Genomic DNA, 22633 nt, shown 5'->3' with positions numbered 1-22633 from the left:
TTAGTTAAAAAAAAAAATTATACCTAACAAATTATTATTATTATTATTTTAATTTACAATTTACTTTATTGATTAAGTGGGAAGGTCTTAAATTATTAAAAAATATATATATAATAATGAATAATAAACATATTAAAATTTAGAACAAAATTTTCAAATTTATTAAAACTAATTACTTCAAATTTATTCTCGGTTAATTTATTAATGTGTTGAAAAATAATATACTTATGAAATATTAAGATATTTCTAATGTAATAAAATAATATAAAAGAAACTAAAATTCAACTGCAGTCGAACGGTGCATAAGTAGTACCACTTTGGCGGACCCATAAATACGCTAAAATTCATAATGTATTCTATAATTTTTTTTCGGTTCGGGTCAACCCAAAGTTCTTATCCCGTTAACTCGAAACCAAATCGAACCATTTCAGGTTTAAAAAAATGAACCCAACTCAACCCTAATTTAAATTTTGTTGGCCCAAATTGTCCCGTAGATGTACTGATTTAAACAAGCTTTCACAACCTTAAACAATATTTCTCCAATTCTCTTCCTCTAAAGCAGAAACACATTCTTCTCAAAGTAATATGTTATAATATGTTATAAATGAGAAAGGGAACGAAAACACCCATTTATTTTAATTATAATTATTTCCATATTGCATGGCATAAATTTGAAGAACTCAGAAATTAAAGTTGTTAATGCAATTGGAATCGGTAAGAACGCAGTCGATAAGGGTGACGCCATCCTTGTCAATGCACGTAACAATCTCCGTCAATACGACTTGACCGTTCGATGTGTTTTGACAACGAAGAACAGAATTCTTCCTGAAATGCTCTATGATGACACTTTCCACCCTTTGCTTTGACTTGGAGGCCTTGTTTGGAACTATTCCTTCCTTCGGCGTCAAGAAGGTCAATACTGTGCCTCAAATTTATGGATGTTTGGAAGTAGGCAATACCTGCTCATGAGCAAACCCCATGTTTGTTCCACTCGTGACCCCAAAACTGTGGGTTCTTTCCCTAGATCAGGTCTGGCCAAACTATGTTAAGATCATTTTCTAAATGCAAAAGCTGAAACTCAAACATAATGAACTAGTTATAATTTGCACATCGTAAACTGAACAAAAATAAATGAATGTTTAAGTTTTACTTTTTGTATGAACAAAAGAGGTGTCGTGGCAGTTAGTTACCGAGTTTCTTCCCTCCTGAGGCTACAAGCCATGGATTGTGAAGGAATTTATCCCTCGTCCTACACATTGTCCTCGTAGTAAAGCACACAAATTATACGGCCACTACTGGACAAACCAAAAATGATCAAAAGGTTGCGATTCAGCCATAGGAAGCAAAATGACAAATGCAAACAACAAAAAGACATGGGTTTGGAGTTGTGATTATGACAGTGTTGTGGGAGCTTATGGTGTTACTATGAACCTATGAACCCCTATTTATTGTGAGCTAAGTGTTTCACTTATACAAGCTAGATGAAAATAACACGAAACATAGCTGCTAAAGATGGAATTGCTTCCCATCGAAAGAATCTACAATTTGGAGATGAAAATAACATGAAACATACCTACTAAGGATGGAAATACTTGCAACTGGAAGAATATTCAATTCGGGAATTAACATCCCTCTTCTTCGGTCTTCATTCGTACAATTTTCATATGGGTCACATTAAAAAATACTCTTATTTGCAGGGTTGTTGTGGTACATTCTTTGTATGAAGGAATTGGATACCTAGTCATGAATATAATTTCATAAGACAAACATCCCTCTCCTTTGGTCTTCTTTCGTACCATTTTCATATGGGTCACATTAAAAAATACTCTTATTTGCAGGGTTGTTGTGGTACATTCTTTGTATGAAGGAATTGGATACCGAGTCATGAATTTAATTTCATAAGACAATGCATACAGGGTCGTTGGGGTACATTCTTTGTAGGAAGGAATTGGATACCTAGTCATCAATTTAATTTCAGAAGACAATACATACGCGTTTCAGTAGACATACGTAATCACATTCAACATGTGTCATCTCAAGTTATTCTATGCTCAAATTTTTAGACATGCTTCTTACATCATACTTTTTTGCATATTAAGAGCTTAGTTACATTCAAGGTTATAAGGTGCCAATTACGTAGTACGTGACACTTTTGTTTGGATTTGCGTCTCTATAGACAGAGGGTTCCAAAATTTGCTGAACTCCTCAAATAATTTCTACAGGGTTGAAAAACAAGGAATACCATGAAAACGGTGCCAAAATCGAAGTCAAAACGGGTGAAATACTCCAAATTGGCCCAATTAAATTGGGCCGGGCCAGGCCGATGCCTGGGTAGTGCGCCCTCGTTGGGCCACACGAGTCGCTGGCTCGCATTGGGCCATGCGAGGCGTAGGCCCACGTTGGGCCACCCAGGACGTGAAACCTTCGCCTTCCCCTCTGATTCCATTCCTCTTTCGCTCACCAATGCGTGCTCGCCATCGCCTCTCCCTTTGATTGAAAAGACGGATAGTCTCATATGCATTATTGTGCTATGTCGTTGAATTTCAGGTAGTCTCAAAACTTCAATACGTTGGAGTAATGAGAAATACTAATGATAGCACCAACTTATTTCAATTATAGATAGATAGCAATACATCATGTTCTCTGTCGGACTAACATTATTGTATTGCATGAATACAAAAGCTTAGAAAATGGAGATATTAAGGCAATTAGATTTTGCAAGATTGTAGTTAATAAGGTGACACCATCGTCCTTTTAAACTACTCCTTTGAACTCTTAGATGCTAAGAAGGGCTTTCTACTCTTTACTTTTACTTGGAGGCCAGGTTTGGAACTAGCTTGGTCATGTTTTATGATCAAATCCCATATGTGTTTTACTCTTAGTCAAACTACAGGATCGTTTTCTAAATGCGAAATCTTCTGAAACCCAAGAAAGGAGGTGACATGGTTTGTTAAGATCGTTTTCTAAATACGAAATCTTCTGAAACCCAAGAAAGGAAGCGCCGTGAGTTACAGAGTTTCCTCTCTTCTGAGGCCACAAGTCATAGATTGTGAAACAATTTATCCCTCGTCCTACACATTGTCCTAATTGTACAGTGCAAAAATAGGGGCTACGGTTGGACAAACCCGAGTGGACGTAAGTTTGTGATTTAGCCAAAATCACAAAGGAAAACAGCAGGAAGATTTGTGCGGTTGCCGTTGGAAAGTGTTATGGGAGCTTGATGGGAAGGGTTGCCTATGTACACAGAAATATTTAGGGTAAAATTTAGGGTCGTTACAATTTTCTCTATAATATGCTTTCAAACATTGCCAGTATGCCAATCATTTGCAAGGAAAACTAAATCTCCTTCTCCCTAACATAACCCGGACGTGGCACATGCCAAAGAACCTAAAAAAAGAGGAAACAAAATATTACTTCCAAATAAAATATGATCAGCTTAGCTTAAGTTGTACACAAAAAAGTGAGAATGTTATTAGAAAGTAGCCATTTCCATTTGACAATCCACTTTAAGCTTTCACAAATCCATTTAATAATGCACTTTAGCATGATTATCAATGATCGGAAGGCGTTCATCATTTAGTTCTTGGGTAGGGGTGCCTTCTACCCTAGCCTTTAGGGTGTTTCTGTATTCCCTTTGAATGAAGTTTTCTCGACTTTCTGATTAAAAATATAATAACAACAACAATGGAGTTTAGCCATTGAAAAAGCATTCATAAAAGTGGACTAGCAATCCATTGACAACATCAATGGAAATGGAGGATATAGGTTAGAAGCTTCTTCTTATCTGTAAATTACTTTATCCTTATCAATGGCAGACCTCAGGGTAAAATCACAGCTTCTAGAGGTGTTGGACAAGGCTGTCCTCTCTCTCAGGGTAAAATCACAGCTTCTGGAGGCCTCTGATGATAGGTGTTACTAAGAACGATCATGGAGGTCTCTGTGTAGGCCTCGATGGTGAATGGTAGAGACCTTATAGACGCCATTTCTCTTCAACGGATGTAGTCGGTGTGATTTAAAATCTAGAGATTTCAAAGTGGTTAGGGTTGTGGATTTTGTGGAACCACTCGGCTATTTTCACCCGTGGAAATTTATGATTTGAGCAAGGATAAACGGAGAGAAATTCAGTAGAGGTAACATACACGTACATGATTTTGATATGATCATGACAAATCTTAAAAGAAACTCAAACCCTATTATAATTTTTCGTGGAAATTTATTAGAATTTGGCTTAGAGTAGAACCAAGTTAGCTAGAGGTGCAATCGAGTGAACATACACGTACATAAAACGTGTATGACCGAACAAACTTAGTTTCGGTACGATTTGTGTTCAGTTCGACGAACTTTAGTCAAAGTCCCACGAAAAATTATAATAGGATTTGAGTTTCTTTTAAGATTTGTCATGATCATATCAAAATCATGCTAAAAAATACGACCGTAACATCCAACGCCACAAATTTTTTCTTACAAGCTCGAGAAGTACCATGGTTCCATTTGAATATATTTTTCTTTTAATTTGTTACTTACTTATAAATTAATTATTACCATTTTTTTAATATCTAGACTTTTCATGCTGACATATGTGAATTGTGATTTCGAGATAAAGTCAAAATATGTTAATTTACACACATAATGCCAGAGATAAGTTTTTTTTTTTTTTTAAAAGAGGAAAAAATAAATTTGTTAGAAATATAAAAGTATATATCTTTCTAGAAAATGTATAAATTAAATTAATAACAAAATTATTGAAGAAACAGTTACTTATGGAGCAAGAAGACCATGCGGTGTCCAAGTGACAGCAATTGGACACGTGTAAATCCTGAAGTCGTGAGTGCTCTAGTCTTGGCCGCATTCAATATTTCCCCTCCCTTAACGACGAAGTTATCCGTTTGATTTTTCCGTCTTTATTACCTTCAGAGATCTTGAACAAGGTTTCACAAGCTCTCTCCAATGGCGGCTCTGGGACATCTGCCTGAAGAAGTGATGATCGAGATTCTCTCCAGGCTTCCGCCGGAGTCTCTGCTTCGATTCAAGACCGTTCGAAAATCCTGGTATGCTCTAATCAACAACCCTAAATTCGCAACCAAACATTTCTCCAATTCTCTTAAGCAGAAACACGTTCTTCTCAAGCGTCTTGTTACGAAGAACTCCGGCAAGAAGGAAAATATCTTCTCCTTCCTCAAATTTCCCCTTCCACTCGATGGATCTGTGCCGGTTTACGATGTCGATTTGCCATTCGATGAGGATTTTCGATATTTCGAAATCCGTGGCCATTCTCACGGTTTACTCTGCCTCACCGATCTTCGTAGGGACATTTTCCTCTGTAATCCAGCCACCAGAGAGTTTCGGAAACTACCGCCGTCGATTCTCCTCCTCACCGAACCCCCGACTGAGCCCGACGGGTACGATTCGTCCACGAACGCCGTCGGATTTGGGTACGATTCGAAATCTAGGGATTTCAAAGTGGTTAGAGTTGTGAATTTTGTGGAAGGACCAGGGTATTTTCACCCTCCGAGAGTGGAAATTTATGATTTGAGTAAAGATAGATGGAGAGAAATTGAGACTCCTATCTGTGGCCATGTATTTTGGGCTCCTTCCTTTGAGATGTACCACGAAGGAACATATTATTGGTGGGCAGATACAAATGAAGGGGTAGAAATTATACAGTCATTTGACATGAGCGAGGAGGTTTTCGGGCAAATTTCGATGCCAGAGAGTTTTGAGGAGAAACGGGAGAAGTATAGAAGTTTGGGGGTTTTGAATGGATCCATTGTTCTATTTCGTTATCCATCAAGAGGGGATGAAAGAGAGTTCGACATCTGGGGGATGGAGAAGGATGAATTTGGTGGAGTTTCATGGTCAAAGCTACTCAGAATTGGGCCTCTTCGAGGAATTGAGAAGCCATTGGTGTTTGTGAGTTTTGATGAACTCTTAATGGAAGCCAACGAAGGGCAGATAGTTTTGTACAATGCTCGAACCCAACAATTGAAAGAACTTCCTATAAACGGGCACCCAGCCAGGTTCCAAGCTACTCTTTTTGTTAAGAGTTTGGTGTCTGTGAAAGGAGGAAATAACTTGAAATATGAAATTTAAATCCAAGTTTTAGCTGAATAGTCTACTTTTGAATGGATGTTTTAGCTTTTACACAAAATCATCTACTTCCTTGTACAAACCCTACCTCCTTGTATGAGTATGAGTGTGATTTTAAAACTAGTGGTGGTCGATGATAGTAACTAGTAACAAGTTAGACAGCTACGAATTTTTAAATAAGCAATATCTGGGTTACACCCCTCTTTTGTTTCTTATTGACTGGTTGGAAGGAGGGTATTCTCATATGAATATTGTAAGTTTTAAACTTTAATATGTTATATAAATGAGAAACGGTAGTTGAGGTTCTCTGACGAGAAATGGTTGTTGAATTTCAGGTAGTCTCAATGCTTTAATACGTTATATAAATGAGAAATGGTGACAATTTATTTTAATTATAGATAGATAGCAACCTATCTTGGTATCGAACTTACACTATTGCATTGCTTGAGGAGGTTAGAAAAGAAAGCTATTAATGCAATTGGATTTTGCAAGATTGTCGTTGACAAGGGTGATACCATCATTGTCGATGCACATAACAATGATGCTGTTTTACAACGAAAAACAAGATTCTTCTTGAAAGACTTTATAGTGACACTTTTCCACTTGCTTTTGACTTATAGGCCCGTTTGAAACTACTCATAAGCCAATTATTTGACGAACCTCTAACCGTCCCTCTATAACCAACCACATACATCATAAACATATATGAAATAGAGACATAGCATAGCGATCTAAACATGGATACCTAGTCATGAATTTAATTTATAAGACAGTGCGAGTAGACATACATAATCACATTCAACATGTGTATCTCACCTATCACATTTAATTTATAAGTCATTCTATACTCAAATTCTTAGGGCATGCTTCTTACATCTTACATCAAACTTTCTTGCATACTAAGAGCTTAGTTACATCCAAGGTTTTGAGTTGTCACTTACCCGAAAAGTGTGACCCTCTTGTTCGGATTTGCATCTATAGAGGTTTCTAAAATTTGTCAAACTCCTCAAATAATTCCGACATTAGTGAAAAATGAATAATATCATGAAAATGGTGCCAAAATCGGAGTTAAAATAAGTGAAATACTCAAAAGGGGCCAAACCGACCCAATTAAACTGGATCGGGCCAGGCCGCTGCCCGGGTCGCACGCTTGTGGTGAGCCAGGTGAGTTGCGCGCGCCTGCATTGGGCCACGCGGGTCGCTGGCTCAAGTTGGGCCATGCAAGGCACAGGCCCGCGTTGGCCGCGCAGGATGCTAAACCCTCGCCTTCCCCCGATTCCCTCCCTCTTTCACTCACCTATGCGTGCTTGCCGTCGCCTCTCCTTTTAATTGGAAAGACTGATAGTCTCATGTGCATTATTGTACTATGTTGTTGAATTTCACGTACTTTCAAAGTTTTAATACGTTATAGAAATGAGAAATGGTGAACGATAACACCCTCTTATTTTAATTATAGATATATAGCAATACATCATATTCTTTGTATCGAACTAACATTATTGTCTTGCATGAGAATTGAAGAGCTCAGAAGATGAAGTTGTTGGCACAATTGGATTTTGCAATATTGCAGTTGATAAGGGTGACACCATCGTCATCGATGCACATAACAATTTCCGTCAATAAGACTTGGCCGTTCGATGCTGTTTTACAACGAAGAACAGGAATCTTCTTGAAATGACTTATGATGGCGCTTTCCACTCTTTGCTTCGACTTGGAGGCCCCGTTTGGAACTACTCCTTGAACTCTTAGGGCACTCAGAAGGTTAATATTGTGCCTCAAATTTATGGATGTTTGGAAGTAGGCTTTCTGGTCAAACTTGCTTTCGGAGCAAATCCCATGTGTGTTCCACTCATGACCCCAAAACCATTTGTGATTTCCAGTGATCAGATTTGGCCAAACTATGTTGAGGTCGTTTTCCAAATGCGAAATCTGAAACTCAAACATAATGAATAGTTTGCACATCTAATAAACTGAATAATGCATGTTTGAGTTTTACCTGATTAAAATCAAAGGAGGTGCCCGGGCAATTAGTTACAGAGTTTCCTCCCTTCTGAGGCCACAAGCCATGGATGGTGAAGGAATTTGTCCCTCGCCCTACACATCGTCCTGATTGTAAAGCGCAAACATTGGGCGGCCATTGTTGAACAAACCAGAAGTCATCAAAAGGTTGAGATTTAGCCATAGGAAGCAAACTGACAAAGACAAACAAGAGGAAGATTTGTGTGTTTGGAGTTGCCATGGTAGGTGTATCGTGTTAACTTGGTGATTATGATGTTATGTAACTCTATTTATAGTGAAATATTTGATTTGTTTTATTCACGGTAATTATTATATAATTATTGTGGTTATGGGCATTCAATTATTGTAATTAACTTGGTGATATAGTCAACAACTTGAATATTACACTATGCTGAAAGTAGCGTCTACGGCATACCCATTACTAGCATATATGATTTATTTGTTCTAATCATTATTTATCATCCTTCTTTTTTCAGAATTTTTTGGTATAACAATTTCAAGATCGGTATATTTCAATGTCATGAAAATTTAAATATTTGTTAATTATGGTAATATTGTAACAACTCAAGTCCATCACTAGTAGATATCGTCCGCTATAATCCATTACATATCGACATCGTGAGACTAACAACGATACATAACAAGTTAAAGCGAACAATATCTTAACCCTGAGGCTGACAGCGATAGGTAACGAGTTAAAATGAACAATATCTACTAGCATTGAGCTTTGACTTTTACAAATACTCTCTTTTAACTATTATTATTTCGGTATTAATACTTTATGAATTTAATTCAAAGTTCAAAACGAACGCTTTGAAATGTTGAAAATATCATATAAAAATATCAATTATTAGTTTAAAATGGAGTAATATACCTCAATTCTTATTATAATTTTTGAATTTCATCCGATTAAATTTTAAATTTAGATAATTGTTGCGTTCTAAGTCGAACTTAAAAGTTGTATAATTTTTAATACTAATAGATTTTGATGAGATGGGAACATCAAATCCTGTTGTTAGAATTTTTGGAATTGGGCGACAACAAAACCAGCGTATCTAAGATTTGACCAAAAGTGTGGGCATTGCTTTAATTTACAAACAAATAGTTTAATCCAAATTTGTGGACATCATCCCTTACAAGATTTGACCTACGGCCGTCTGAGTTATGGGCATGAGGACGTGGGTGGCATATGCACATCCCTCATTGAATGCCACATTGATTTAAGAGATTTGAATTAAATCAAATAACTAATTCAATACAAGAAATGTCAAATGTGGCAGCCAGATGCATAGTTTCAAAATATTTGAACGGGAGAGAATTAATGTGACACTTAAATAAATTATGGGTACATGAATAAATCGAGACCTTATTTAAATGAGAGTGATTTTGAATATAGAATAACTAGAGAAGACTTGAAAAAAAAATTGACAAGTCACTATCTATACTTCGTGGCTCAATCACACAAATTCTATAGTTAAACTTGTCTCGCTTGGAGCAATTCTAGGTTGAGTTTTCTCTTGAAAAATTTCATAGGATGCATGTGAGTGAGAACAAAACATACTAAAATGAAGCGTATTGATTCATAAGGAAAGTCTTCCTCTTAGAAGTAAGAAATAACGTGACCATATTGTAGGGAAATGTCGTGGTCATCTAAATTAGAAAAGCTTGTATTCACTAATTACTTCTCCGATACTCATTCCAACATCTTTCTTGTTCTTGTGTTCTTGAATCTGACATGAATTTGATTCTAAAAGGTGCCTAACAAATCATCTGGTGCCTTAGACCACTCAATCATCCTGACTGTGTCACACCCCCAAAGCACTACGAGGGAACCCACCAACCATGTAGGAGTGTACATTGAACTCGACTCGAACCGGCTCAACTTGAATTATATGGATTGGATTAGATTAGATTAGCATTTTGGATAGAGTTGGGTTAATGTTCTAAAATCAAATAGATTTGATTTGAATTTCGAATGGATTGATCAAAATTTTGAGTTGACCCGAACTGAACAAAATTTTATAAAATATATTAAGATTAATGATCTTAATCGACAAAGTACCTTAATAAGATTAATTAGTCCTGCTCTTGTAAAGTAAGAAAACCCACTAGAGGATCCCAACCTTTTGAGTGGTTTATATCCTTGTCTAAGGTTGTTGACTTATTTTTAAAATATTTAGTAATCAAATAAGTTCTCTTATGGGATAAGATCCTCAAACATGATGTAAACAAGCATCTTCTTATGAAATTACAATCGGATACAACCAAACCTTTTATTTCGACACAGTACACACACTCTCATGACATGTTATTAAACATGAAAACATTAAGTATTTAATGGAACTCATTATTCGAACAATACAGAAAACAATAACTTGGAATAGAGATCTTGTGGACTAAAGAATTTTAGAGCTCTCCATCTGTACTGACCAAATTTAAAGGTTGTCGATCGGGCCACACAAATTGTGGAGGACACGTGATTCCAGCAAATTCAGTACAATCAATTAGAGTGATACCATCTTTGTCGAAGCACAAGATGATTTCAAGCAATTGTTTTTTTTCTTTAGATTGTGCATTGATGTTGCAACGTAAACCTGGCTTCTTACCTGTGGCAGCTTGAATAGCACCTTCTATATCTTTGTATTCTCTAATATTTGTGTCAGACGGGCCTAGTCCCGCCGCATTTAAGATGGTCAGGAGATCGTAGCTATGATTTGTACGAATATTTAGAGTTATTTGAAAATATTGAAGTTGATTGAAAGGAGGATTTGAACATATTCCATGTCTATCCCATTCATGCTGCCAAAATTGTTGGTTCTTTCCTTGTATCACGTCTGGCCAATAGGTATTTAGTTGGGGTCTTAATGCTGCAATCTAAAACAAAATAAGAAGATATTTAATGTTTTTACCATCTAGAATTTTTTTTTTTTTTAATAAGTTCTAAAGTTTCAACTTTATTTCTATTCCAAAACTAAAGGGACATCATAAACCCAACCAAAATCAACATTTACATTTGACAGACACGGCCAAGAACATTTACATTTGACAGTACTTACGATTATTTGAGACAATAATCTTTATTGTGTTGACCACAAGGATTTATGATTGGCAATATATAGAATAGGTTTTAGGCATTGACTAAGCTTTTACTCGGTCCAAACCATCCTATAGAAATTCTTATCTATGAAATTTTATGTTCCATGCATATACTAATTTGAAACAAAAAAAATTAAACATAATAATAATATATATTTGGAGACTTATTAAATACTTTAAAATTTGTAGAGTATTGAGTACAAACAAACAAAAAAAAAATGAAATAATAAAAGAAAGAAAGAAAAAAAAGAAAATGGAAATGCAGAAGAAGATGGCTAAAAACCTGAGTTGGATTAAATGGTTGTGGCGCACAAACAAGTCTAGCATTTGAGTAATTGCTCGGCCACAAACCATGAATTGTGAACATGGTTGGAGGTTGAACATGACATCTTACTTTAACGCTGCTACATTTAGCTGGAGGCCATTGTTGAACCATTTGAAAATAATCAAATTGAGCATTTACACATAATATTAAGACGACGAAGACGAAGTTGAATATAGAAACTATGGAAGGTGATTTAGCCATAATAGATTTGGATTAGTTTTGTGGTTGCCAGCCATATGAAATAATTGTTGGGTTTATATATAGAATTTTCTTAACCATTGACTTTTAGTCTTGAAGGGGTTGGTTTGCATACCCTTTTCCTAGAAACATCTGTATCTATGCAAATTTGCATTTGTTTAATGTATATCAATCAATTGTGTTCCTATCATTATTATTATTTTCTAAAGTCACTAAATATTAAAATAAATTTATAACTTGATCGTTTAGACATGCATCTATCATCTAAATATTTTAAAAAGTAAATTTTTATATGTAATTGAATTATAATAACAATTTGATCATTATTTAAGACATTTATATTCATCTAAATATTCGTATAGAACGTCTAATCCAAATGTACTCTTTCATTCATAATCAAATTTAAATCTTCAAACCTCACTTAGATTAAAATTATAAAAATAAATGTAATGAGTAGGTAATAAAAATAAAAAATTAATTGATGTATTATTTTATAAAATAATAGAGTTAGCTCTTCCTTTTGTCTTTGAATTATTCAATATTTGACCAAATATGTCGAAAAATTAAACAAAATTGGAGTAAAAAGATAGATCAACCAAACACAAACTTGTACTTATTTAGAATAAATTTAAAACTTCAAACATGTATAATTCAATTACCTTTAAAAAAATATTTAGCAACTAACATACAGTCGGTTTGATTTGTTTGAATCAACTAAATTTATATTATTGAGCATTATTGTAGTAAGTAAATTTGTAAAGTGTGGTTGAGAGACCTATCTATGTTGCAGCATCATGTGATTAAGTCAGTTTTTTACATTAGAACTAATGACTGAAGTGCTGCAATAAGTATCATAAGTGAGGAAATATGGTGAATTTAATTAGTTAAATATAAGCTTTAAAAAGGAAACTTGGTTGCATAATTGATAATATAACGCTCAATCCTAAGGCTACGTGTAGCCAGTGCATTGAGCTCGCTGAAGTCTGCAGATTGGGGCTTGGAGGGCATACGAATTGCAGTTGCATGGTTCGACTCCGGATTTCAGCCGTCCGTCAAGTTTTCCTGCCCAACGCCGCCGATTCCAATTCTAATTCCAATTTCCTCTCCAGAAAACATCGATTCCTCTCCCTTCTCAACCTTCGCTCCTCAACGGATCACCTATTTCAAATCCACGCTCAAATCCTCGTCTGTGGCCTCCAAAATGACCCATTTCTCATCACTGAACTCCTCCACTTCGCTGCTCTATCGCCCTTCAGAAATCTCAGTTATGGCCGCTCTCTCCTCTTCCATTGCGACCTTCATTCCGCCCCTTTCCCATGGAATTTCATTATCAGGGGATATGCTTCGAGCGAATCTCCACAAGATGCCATTTCGGTATTTGGGGAAATGCGAAGACGAGGAATCAGACCCAATAACCTCACTTTCCCCTTCCTTCTCAAGGCCTGTGCGACTCTCGCGGCGCTACAAGAAGGTAAGCAGTTTCATGCTGTTGCCATAAAGTGTGGTTTGGATTTAGATGTTTATGTTCGGAACACTCTGATTAATTTCTATGGGTCCTGCAAAACAATGTCTAGTGCACGGAAGGTGTTCGACGAAATGTCTGAAAGAACCTTAGTTTCGTGGAATGCGATTATTACAGCGTGTGTTGAGAATTTATGCTTTGATGAAGCGATTGACTACTTTTTGAAAATGGGAAACCATGGTTTTGAGCCGGATGAGACCACAATGGTGGTTATATTATCTGCTTGTACAGAGCTTGGTAACTTGAGCTTAGGGAGATGGGTTCATTCTCAAGTGGTGGGAAGAGGGATGGTTTTGAATGTTCAATTGGGCACTGCCTTCGTCGACATGTATGCCAAATCTGGTGATGTGGGCTGTGCTAGGCTTGTATTCAATTCTTTGAAACAGAGAAGTGTATGGACATGGAGTGCAATGATTTTGGGGCTAGCCCAACATGGATTTGCCAACGAAGCCATTGAATTTTTCACAAATATGATGAGCTCCTCTGTAGTCCCTAACTATGTCACTTTCATCGGTGTCCTATGTGCCTGCAGCCATGCCGGATTGGTGGATGAAGGCTACCACTACTTCAACATTATGGAGAGAGTTTATGGGATTAAGCCAATGATGATACATTACAGGTCAATGGTGGATACCTTAGGACGTGCAGGTCGTGTCAAAGAGGCTTATGAGTTCATCATGAGCATGCATGTGCAGCCTGATCCGATCGTATGGAGGACATTGCTAAGTGCATGCAGTGCTCGTGATGTTGATGGTGGGGCTCAGGTTGCAGAGGAGGCAAGAAAGAGACTCCTTGAGCTGGAGACGAAGAGGGGCGGAAATGTGGTGATGGTTGCGAACATGTTTGCTGAAGCTGGGATGTGGAAGCAGGCAGCAGATTGCCGGAGGACGATGAAAGATAGAGGAATCAAAAAGATGGCTAGGGAGAGTTGCATCGAAGTGGGTGGCTCCTTGTGTAAATTCTTCTCGGGTTTTAACGCTCGAGCTGATTCTCATGGGATTTACGATTTGCTTGATGGATTGAACCTGCATATGCTAATCATAAACTTCTAATTAGTTTAAGTTACAAATATCTGATGATTGATCTGTTTATGTAATGGTTCAATTATACATCTGGTCATTGATGTTGGCTGACACAATGATTTACTGATTTTTTGTTTGTAATTTGTAATGATTTAGCCCTGATGATTTGTTATAACTTGTAATGAGAAATTCTTAGGAGAAGGAAGAAATTGACGAAGGACTAAGGTAAGTCTCAAGCTCAATGCTTTACTAGGGTTTCCGATTTCCTTTTCGGCTAAAATCGAAAGAGGTTGAATCGAGCTAGTTGAAGTCTTCTTGGACCTTGCACACCCCTTAGGCACGCTTTCTAGTTTTCAACTCTCTTTTCTTCTTCTCCAAGGACGAGGTACGACCTTGAATCTGTATTGCCTCGATTTTATTCCGGGTCTTTCTGTTACGTGTGAGTTTTCTTTAGATTTAAAATTACTCCTAACAATCGAAATTGACAAATATAAATTCAAGTTAAAATAGTATGTTATTTGCATGTTTATTTATGATGTAAATATTCTTTTTTTTTTTTACTTATGGGTAAAGCTTTTTACAACAATAAAGTTATAACAATAAATATGATAGTATGATCGATATGAAGGACAACGACCTCCACTAAATGAAGGAAGTTTCTTGTACCGACCGCATTAAGAGAAGAATTGATATCAACCATATATACTTCAAAAATAAACTTACTTTCAAGTAAAAAATATATATATATTTTCTACTTGGAAAGAAATTTAGACCATAACTTTTTTGAGAAAAAATCTTACATGCAAATGGTGTTGTTTCATTCCACATTCTTTGTATATCATTTGTCATGATTCCTACCCTTCCGTTCACATGGCACCATCACTTTTATTCTTTCCTTGATTTTGATTATGGTCAAATAACCCACAAAATGAGACCAGAGCCTTCACTTATAGCGTTTTCTATCGGTATGAAATCAAAAGTTGCAAGATTAATCTCAAACGAATCAGTTTAGATTGAGGTTAATTGGACTAGTTTAGGTCGATCGAGTTTAGTCAAACCATCTAAGTTTAAGGTGGCCTAGAGTCCAACTTGGACTTGGTCTTACCAAGCTTATGGCGAGCAACTCCTTAATCGAGAATTCTTAGATCAAATCTATATAAATAGACGATTAAAACTCTCAATTAAATATATTCAAATATCTCTCGAGCTCTGATTTGTTAGACACATTCTAGTTTAAAAATTATTCTTGATAACATGCAAATTGAGTGGATTAACTTGTGCCGTATGTGCTCATCAATTATCTGATTTATATAAATGGTGATAAAATTATCAATAGAATATTCATCCGTGTAGGTTAACAAAAAAAATAATTAACATTTCTCATGTCCTCAAATGGGACAAAAAATCAATATTCATATTGATATTTTTGGTTAAAGTTATGTGCCATATGTATTTTTTATGATATATTAGAAAGGTCTTATATAAAATAAAAAAAATGTTTTTATAACAACATGTAGAGATTACTTTAAAAAAAATAAAAGAACTAATATAATATGATCCTCATATCTAAGATATAATTAATTTTGGTGTCACACCCCCACAATTTAATATGTGTTTAATCATGAGCTGTAACTTTTTGGCATGATTAATCCTAATTGATCATGTACTTACCCTTGACAGTGACTTTGGCAAAATAGAAATAAGACATGGAAGGAGATAATGTATTCAACCCATGTAGGTATGTAAAGAAATATCAAGGTCATCAAAAATCAAATTTAATTTTTTTAATTTTGATATGAATCTTGGACATGAAACATTTCATAGGGTATCAAATCAAAGACTCTCCCAACAGAATGTAGTCAGGTGAACAAAATTGAAAGTTGGTGAACATTAACACCCAAGTAAATGAGGGTTATATGATTAAGGTACAACTACCGAAAAATGATTCTCAAATACACTACCTTTTAATATATACTATTACAAATGATAATGAAATTTGGAAACATATGTAGACTCATTTTTATTTTGCAAAAAAAAAAACTTAGAAATCACTGATTAACTTAAATAATGATAATCACGACAAATTTTCATTTAATGTGAGGTCAATGATCATGATTAACCTACATATTGATTGATTAATTGTAAATAGTATTTCAATTTTAATTATATTTACATAATTATTTTAATTCTCTTATTAAAAACCCAAATAAGGAGGCTAATGTTCTAATGGCATACTGGTAGTGTTTGACTCTGATACCATCACTCCTTAAGGGCCCAATGATACTATTTGTAATGGTTGAAGTCCACTACTAATTGATATTATGGTCTTTAGATTTTCTGATGTAACGAGAGGACACACGTGGCAGAAGAAAGTAATAGTTTAATAAGCTTTTAAAATACGTAGAAAGAGATACGGAAGTGTAACCACTAAGAGGCGGTACACCCATCCAGAGCTTCATTATAAAAAGGGTATCCTCCTGGGTTTTTATAACACATCAGGGTTCTTCCCCCTTTGGCATTACTAAATTAAATAGCCAAACCTTGAGATCTTCCCACTTTCAAATACAATAAAAAGATGAGTTGCGTTCAAAATCCTGAGCTTCCCAACCCAGAAACTGTTGTCCATGTTCAAGATTTGGTCTCAGTTGAAAACCCAGATTCCAAACACTCCATTTTTGCTTCTTTGTTTCAAAACCATTACCCTCCTGGCTTTTCCCGAAAGGTACCTAAACCCTTTTCTCACAGTAACATGTCTTTTTTTTATTCCTTTTTTTTTGGGTCTTTGATGACTGATCTCTTAGCTCTCTCCATGACCAAAACAGCTGGTGGCGGAGGTGATAGCCACGTACTTGCTAGTGTTTGTGACTTGCGGAGCAGCCGCATTGAGCGCCAGCGACGAACGGAGAGTCTCACAGCTTGGAGCCTCCGTGGCTGGCGGCCTCATCGTGACTGTAATGATCTACGCTGTCGGACACATTTCTGGCGCCCATATGAACCCGGCTGTCACCTTAGCCTTCGCTGCAACTCGACACTTCCCATGGAAACAGGTCTCACTCTCTACTCATCTATTATTTCTTTACTTAATTCAATATCCTAATCATTTCCTCTTTTTCTTAATTATTTAATACAAATTTAATATAACCACGTCTTTATTCCAACTTAACTAATTTAGAGAAGAAGAATAAGTAAAGAAATATATCTCTATTCATATGATATGCAAAGTCACGAGAACTTATATTTAAAGTAGACAATATTATATTATTGTGGAGAACCGTGATTTCTAACCGTCTGTTCATCCTAATTTGATCCTTTGTTTCAGATTTAATATTAATATTTAGGACGGTGCTAAGAATATAGGAACGAGGAGCCCTGTTCTTTATATTTATATATATATATATATGAGTTTTAAATTGGGTTCTTAAAGTGATTGTTTGTTTACCCTACCACAATGGTATGATATTGTCCACTTTGAGTATTATTATTATTGTAGATATTGTTAGACGAGAACACAACTCTCCACAATGGTATGATATTGTCCACTTTGAGTATTATTATTATTGTAGATATTGTTAGACGAGAACACAACTCTCCACAATGGTATGATATTGTCCACCACAATGGTATGATGTTGTCTATTTTGAGCATAAGCTCTCATGGGTTTACTTTGGACTTCCCAAAACGCCTTGTAGAAAGTATTCTTTGTTTATAAATTAGCTGATGTGAAACTTTTATCATAAAAGAGTAGGGAGAATTGGTTTCGACTTTATTTGACAATAATTAGGAGAAGAATTTTGTAGAAATCAAAATATTGGTTTAGAAGCGTAGAAGAATCGGTAGAAAGGAGAGGATGCAATAAAAGAGGGAAATGTAGGCCATGTTTAGTGGCCACATGATGTATGGACAAGCTACTCCAAATATTATTCTTAAGCCACGGCCACAAGGAGGAGAAGCTTGTGTCGTCGCTTTGTGGCCACAACCTTGGCTTCATTTTTCCGACCAAAGAATGGGATGGGACATTTAGGCAGCATAATTCCAACACTCACTCAAATTCGAGATAGAGATAGAGATAGAAATAGAGATAGAGATGTCCACCAAAAGTGGTTGCCCAATTGTGAGTGGAAGGTATAGCAAAGGACAACACATATCCTCTTCATGTGTGTTTTGATGGATATCAAATCACTTTTTCAAATTCCAATCAAACAATCAAACAAATTATTTTAAATTCTTTATGAGTGATGTTGGTTTGGTTTGGTTGGTAGGTTCCATTGTATGGAGCAGCACAATTGAGTGGTGCAACTTGTGCGGCCTTTACACTTCGCATATTATTGCATCCCATAAAACAATTGGGCACAACAACGCCATCGGGGACAGACTTTCAAGCTTTGGTCATGGAGATTGTGGTTACTTTCTCAATGATGTTCGTCACATCTGCTGTTGCAACTGACACTAAAGCAGTAAGAATCAATGACCAATGCTTCCAATTTCACGTTTTCATTTGATTCGATTCAATTCGATTCATTGGTTGTTTGTTTGGCAGATAGGAGAGCTAGCCGGTATGGCAGTTGGGTCAGCTGTGTGTATCACTTCCATCTTAGCTGGGTAAGGAAACATAACATTTTTTTTGTTCGCTTCAAATAATCACTAACCAACTCTTTTTCTTTTTAAAAAATGATAAAAAAAAAACCGTTTTGCGTATGGACATATTACATTAAACAAATGAATCTAATGAGGGTTTGTGTTAGCGACTATTCAGACCTGTATCAGGAGGGTCAATGAATCCTGTGAGGACATTAGGACCTGCATTGGCAAGTGAATATTATAAAGGACTTTGGGTGTACTTTGTTGGGCCGGTTACTGGAACTCTATTGGGGGCATGGTCATATAAGTTTATACGTGCCAGTGACAAACCTGTGCACTTAATTTCTCCTCACTCATTTTCGTTCAAACTTCGAAGAATGTCAAGATCAGATGTTAGTGAGGGTGGAAAGTGAGCGTTGGCTCCGTCTTCTTCCATGTCTAAGATATTTGGAATGTTGGAAAAGATGTGAAATAGTTTGAGTGTTTAATGAGCATGATCTCGTGTCATGGTGTACTATGCTATAAGCTTCTTTATTATAGCTTAGCGATGTATGAGAAGTAGTGATTGTAACCTCATCTTCTATGTATGAAAATTTTCTACCTTTGGTCACTTTTGTTCTTTTTAGTTCAATCGTATAAATTCAAAGAATAAGTAAAACTTTAACCAATCAAACAACAATAATGTCAATTATGTCACCGACGACAAGAAAGACGCACATGATTAGTATAAGTTGTGACTGTTAATTACTTTTAAGCTTTTCATAGTTATCTTGTTCTTAAGATCTCTCTCATCCGAATGTAGTCTTGTTTCATTTATGTACCACTTCTTTACTCGAGTGTCATTAACTACAATAAACAATAATTTTCGAACAAGTTAGTTGTTAAAAAATTGAAGTGTTGGTGATGGGTTGTCTTCACCCTAAACCATTTATGGATAAAGGTAAAGAAATTGGTTGAATATATTTTAGTCTTCCTTGATGAATGAAGCTGTCCCCCACTTATTTCATTCTTCCATTCAATACATCAACTGTCCCTCTTATTTTGAGAACGACACTACAAATCAAAATGTGATTCTTATGCAACCATGCCATTTCATTCGGATTCTGAACTGAAGTTTCAAATGAATTCGAGTTACCTTTCGAACAAGTTTTTTTTAAGAATAAATAGTAAGCTAGTAATTATACTCCTATTTAGCTTTCTATTCTGAGCCGGATACATTTAATAGGGAGAGGTTTTCACACTTTTATAAAAAAAATGTTTCGTTCTTTCTTCCAATCGATGTGAGATCTCACAATCTAACTCTTTTTAGGGCCCAGTGTCCTTACTAGCACACCGCCTCGTGTCCACCTCCTTCAAGATTCAACCTCTTCGCTGGCACATCAATCGGTGTCTCGCTCTAATACCATTTGTAATGAATTAAACACACCACTTGCAAATATTGTTTTCTCTGTACTTTTCTTTTTGGGCTTTCTTACAAAGTTTTTAAACGCGTCTTAGAGAAGTTTCACAATGATAAAAAAAATGTTTTGTTCTCCTCTACAACAAGTATGACTCATGTACAGCCCAGCTCTCATAGAATGGAATGGGGAAGTGAGGTTGGTTGGAGTGTCTTGGTCTCACAACAAAACACACCCACTAAGTTAGGCAAGAATGATGAGAATCTGATAAAGTAAGTGGATACTACCCATGGGTTAGTAATAGTATATGGTGGGCAATAACTCATGGGCTGACACCGACCAAAAATACTGAAGAATCTGTATAGTGACACCATTTTCAGAAAAGGTTGGAGAAGAAGATAAGAAATTGAGCCCACATTTTGTGCATTCAATGTGTTTTGGGTGTCTCACTCTCACTCTCCAACACTTTATAACACTTTATGTGGGTAAGATTACACAACGATTTGCTTTCCAAATTTTTTTAGTATTTTAATATTTTTACATATAGGATTGTAATCTTCTAGATTCCAAGATTTTGCAATTTTATCCTGCAATATAATATAATATAATATAATATTATATTATATTATATTATAAAACGTACAGAAGTTTTGACTGTCTTCTTGTTCCGAGATTTGAAAAATTGGGAGTGAAGAAAGATAATTTAAAGAAATCGTTAACTGATGAGAAATAGAATTGAGATCGAAAGTGTAACAAACTTAAGCGGGATCAAAAGTACTCGTGAGATATAGAGTTCAGTTTTTATTAATATTCACAACAAGCTACTCACTCATATCTAAAAGAAAAATATAAACTAACTAAATATTAAGAATAAAATTAAATATACTACTAATAAAATAGTATTAACGGAACCTATATTCTATAATTAAATATATATTTCATAACTAATTATTATAATATATTCTAATAGAAATTTATGAATTAAAATAAAAAAACCGTTTGAAATAAAATTTGTAATTTTGAAAGAAATTTGAAGAGCTAAATTTACAATTTAATAAAATATTATTAAATTTACAAAAATAAATATTTAAAAACATAAAAATAGCCATTAAATTTGGAAGATATTTTTGTCTCATAGGTGCTTTTATTTCCCCACATATTCTAGAGATGCCACGTAGTGGACGTGCATCACACTACAGAACTTTTCATACTTTTCCATTATGATTTCTTTTTTCTTTTCTTGACATGTCACGCTCAATTGTTTCTACGTGTTCTTTAAATTTGAAAGGTTGAAATGATAAAAGAGACTAAATTATTACAACGAGACTGAATTGTTAATACTAGAAGAGACTAAACTATTACAAACAAGTAGGCCATGAATTGGTGGGATTCTTCGTATAGTGGATTGGTGAGATTCTTTCTAGAGCATGATTGTACTTTACAGTAATACATACTTTTTCGCCACAACCCTTATTCAATAATTAAGACATATCTACCTTTCTAATGTTGCATTCTAAAGAAATGAATAAAATAGTTGGCAAACAGTGAACTATCCAAAAAGAAGTATGACATTATTCTTTCTTCAAATAAATGAAAGTGGAAGGCTTGGAATTGTAAAAAGCAAATAATATCGTGTATAATATATAGTTGAAGTTAAAAGATAGTTGAGTATATAGTTCGTAAGTATATACCTACGACTATATCGATCAATATGAATCGGAATATAATCCAATTCGTTTAGACATTCATCTTCAATTGAATGAAATAAACTTACTTTAAATCACGGACTAAAATTGGTTTAACATATAAAAATTTTAAGATTCAAACTAATACAATTATTATTTTAGTTTTAAAGGATATAAGAACAAAAATAATTTTATTTATTGGTAGTTGAGAAAAGATGGGTAAAGTTGAGGTACTCAAAATGGGGTATCAGCTGGGCCAAGCTTCGAGATGCCTTTCTTTGGACCTTCTTTTTTGGGCCAGATGGCTTTCGGACTTTGATACCAACGATCCACCCATGGGTCTGCCATACAAATACCTAAATTTAAGTACTCCAAATAAAATTATTTTATTTTCATTAAACTTAGTTTTATTCAAAACAATTTTATTTTGGTCGTTACCATGCATGTGAGTGAGGAGAAAAGATACTAAAAAGTAAAGCTTAAAAAGGGCAATATTTGGTAGCGGTGAACATGGGCTACTACATTGCATGTCCAATTTCATCTCAACAGTTCACTCAATACACTCTTATTTAGTCCTCGTCAAACCTTTGTTCGAGTCTTACATGCTAACCCAAGCATAAGCTCCTGGGAAGAAAAATAAAAAGAAAAGAAATAGAGTTTTTGTAATTGATTGATTTGAAGTTGAAACATAATTGGAAGAGATT

At 35.3% G+C, this 22633-nt stretch overlaps 5 protein-coding genes across 5 annotated transcripts; 3 read left to right on the top strand and 2 right to left on the bottom strand.

The window, feature by feature from the left end:
• The first annotated feature begins 4796 nt into the window (after positions 1-4796).
• Positions 4797-6344, top strand: LOC111442474 (F-box protein CPR30-like). The gene has a single exon (XM_023079924.1). The coding sequence runs from the start codon at positions 4948-4950 to the stop codon at positions 6088-6090; it is 1143 nt and encodes a 380-aa protein (XP_022935692.1). The 5' UTR covers positions 4797-4947; the 3' UTR covers positions 6091-6344.
• Positions 6345-7596: 1252 nt separating this feature from the next.
• Positions 7597-8348, bottom strand: LOC111442477 (ribonuclease MC-like). Its single transcript, XM_023079927.1, has 2 exons — positions 8084-8348; positions 7597-8016 (listed from the first exon to the last, which is right to left on the bottom strand). Exons 1-2 carry the CDS (start codon positions 8324-8326, stop codon positions 7612-7614), a joined length of 648 nt encoding a protein of 215 aa, XP_022935695.1. The 5' UTR covers positions 8327-8348; the 3' UTR covers positions 7597-7611.
• A 2138-nt stretch (positions 8349-10486) lies between these two features.
• On the bottom strand, positions 10487-11728 carry LOC111441728 (ribonuclease MC-like). Its single transcript, XM_023078825.1, has 2 exons — positions 11486-11728; positions 10487-10980 (listed from the first exon to the last, which is right to left on the bottom strand). Exons 1-2 carry the CDS (start codon positions 11726-11728, stop codon positions 10513-10515), a joined length of 711 nt encoding a protein of 236 aa, XP_022934593.1. The 3' UTR covers positions 10487-10512.
• Positions 11729-12678: 950 nt separating this feature from the next.
• LOC111441337 (pentatricopeptide repeat-containing protein At2g36730-like) lies at positions 12679-16617 on the top strand. The gene is made up of 2 exons (XM_023078285.1): positions 12679-14302; positions 16602-16617. The coding sequence occupies exon 1, from the start codon at positions 12749-12751 to the stop codon at positions 14297-14299; it is 1551 nt and encodes a 516-aa protein (XP_022934053.1). The 5' UTR covers positions 12679-12748; the 3' UTR covers positions 14300-14302; positions 16602-16617.
• A 122-nt stretch (positions 16618-16739) lies between these two features.
• On the top strand, positions 16740-19457 carry LOC111441338 (aquaporin NIP2-1-like). The gene is made up of 5 exons (XM_023078286.1): positions 16740-16991; positions 17092-17316; positions 18529-18723; positions 18807-18868; positions 19023-19457. The coding sequence occupies exons 1-5, from the start codon at positions 16845-16847 to the stop codon at positions 19258-19260; spliced, it is 867 nt and encodes a 288-aa protein (XP_022934054.1). The 5' UTR covers positions 16740-16844; the 3' UTR covers positions 19261-19457.
• Positions 19458-22633: the final 3176 nt, after the last annotated feature.

Source organism: Cucurbita moschata, unplaced genomic scaffold (genome assembly GCF_002738365.1).
Source record: "Cucurbita moschata cultivar Rifu unplaced genomic scaffold, Cmos_1.0 Cmo_Scf00004, whole genome shotgun sequence".
NCBI lineage: Eukaryota > Viridiplantae > Streptophyta > Magnoliopsida > Cucurbitales > Cucurbitaceae > Cucurbita > Cucurbita moschata.
This window is presented reverse-complemented; position numbering and strand designations above follow the sequence as displayed.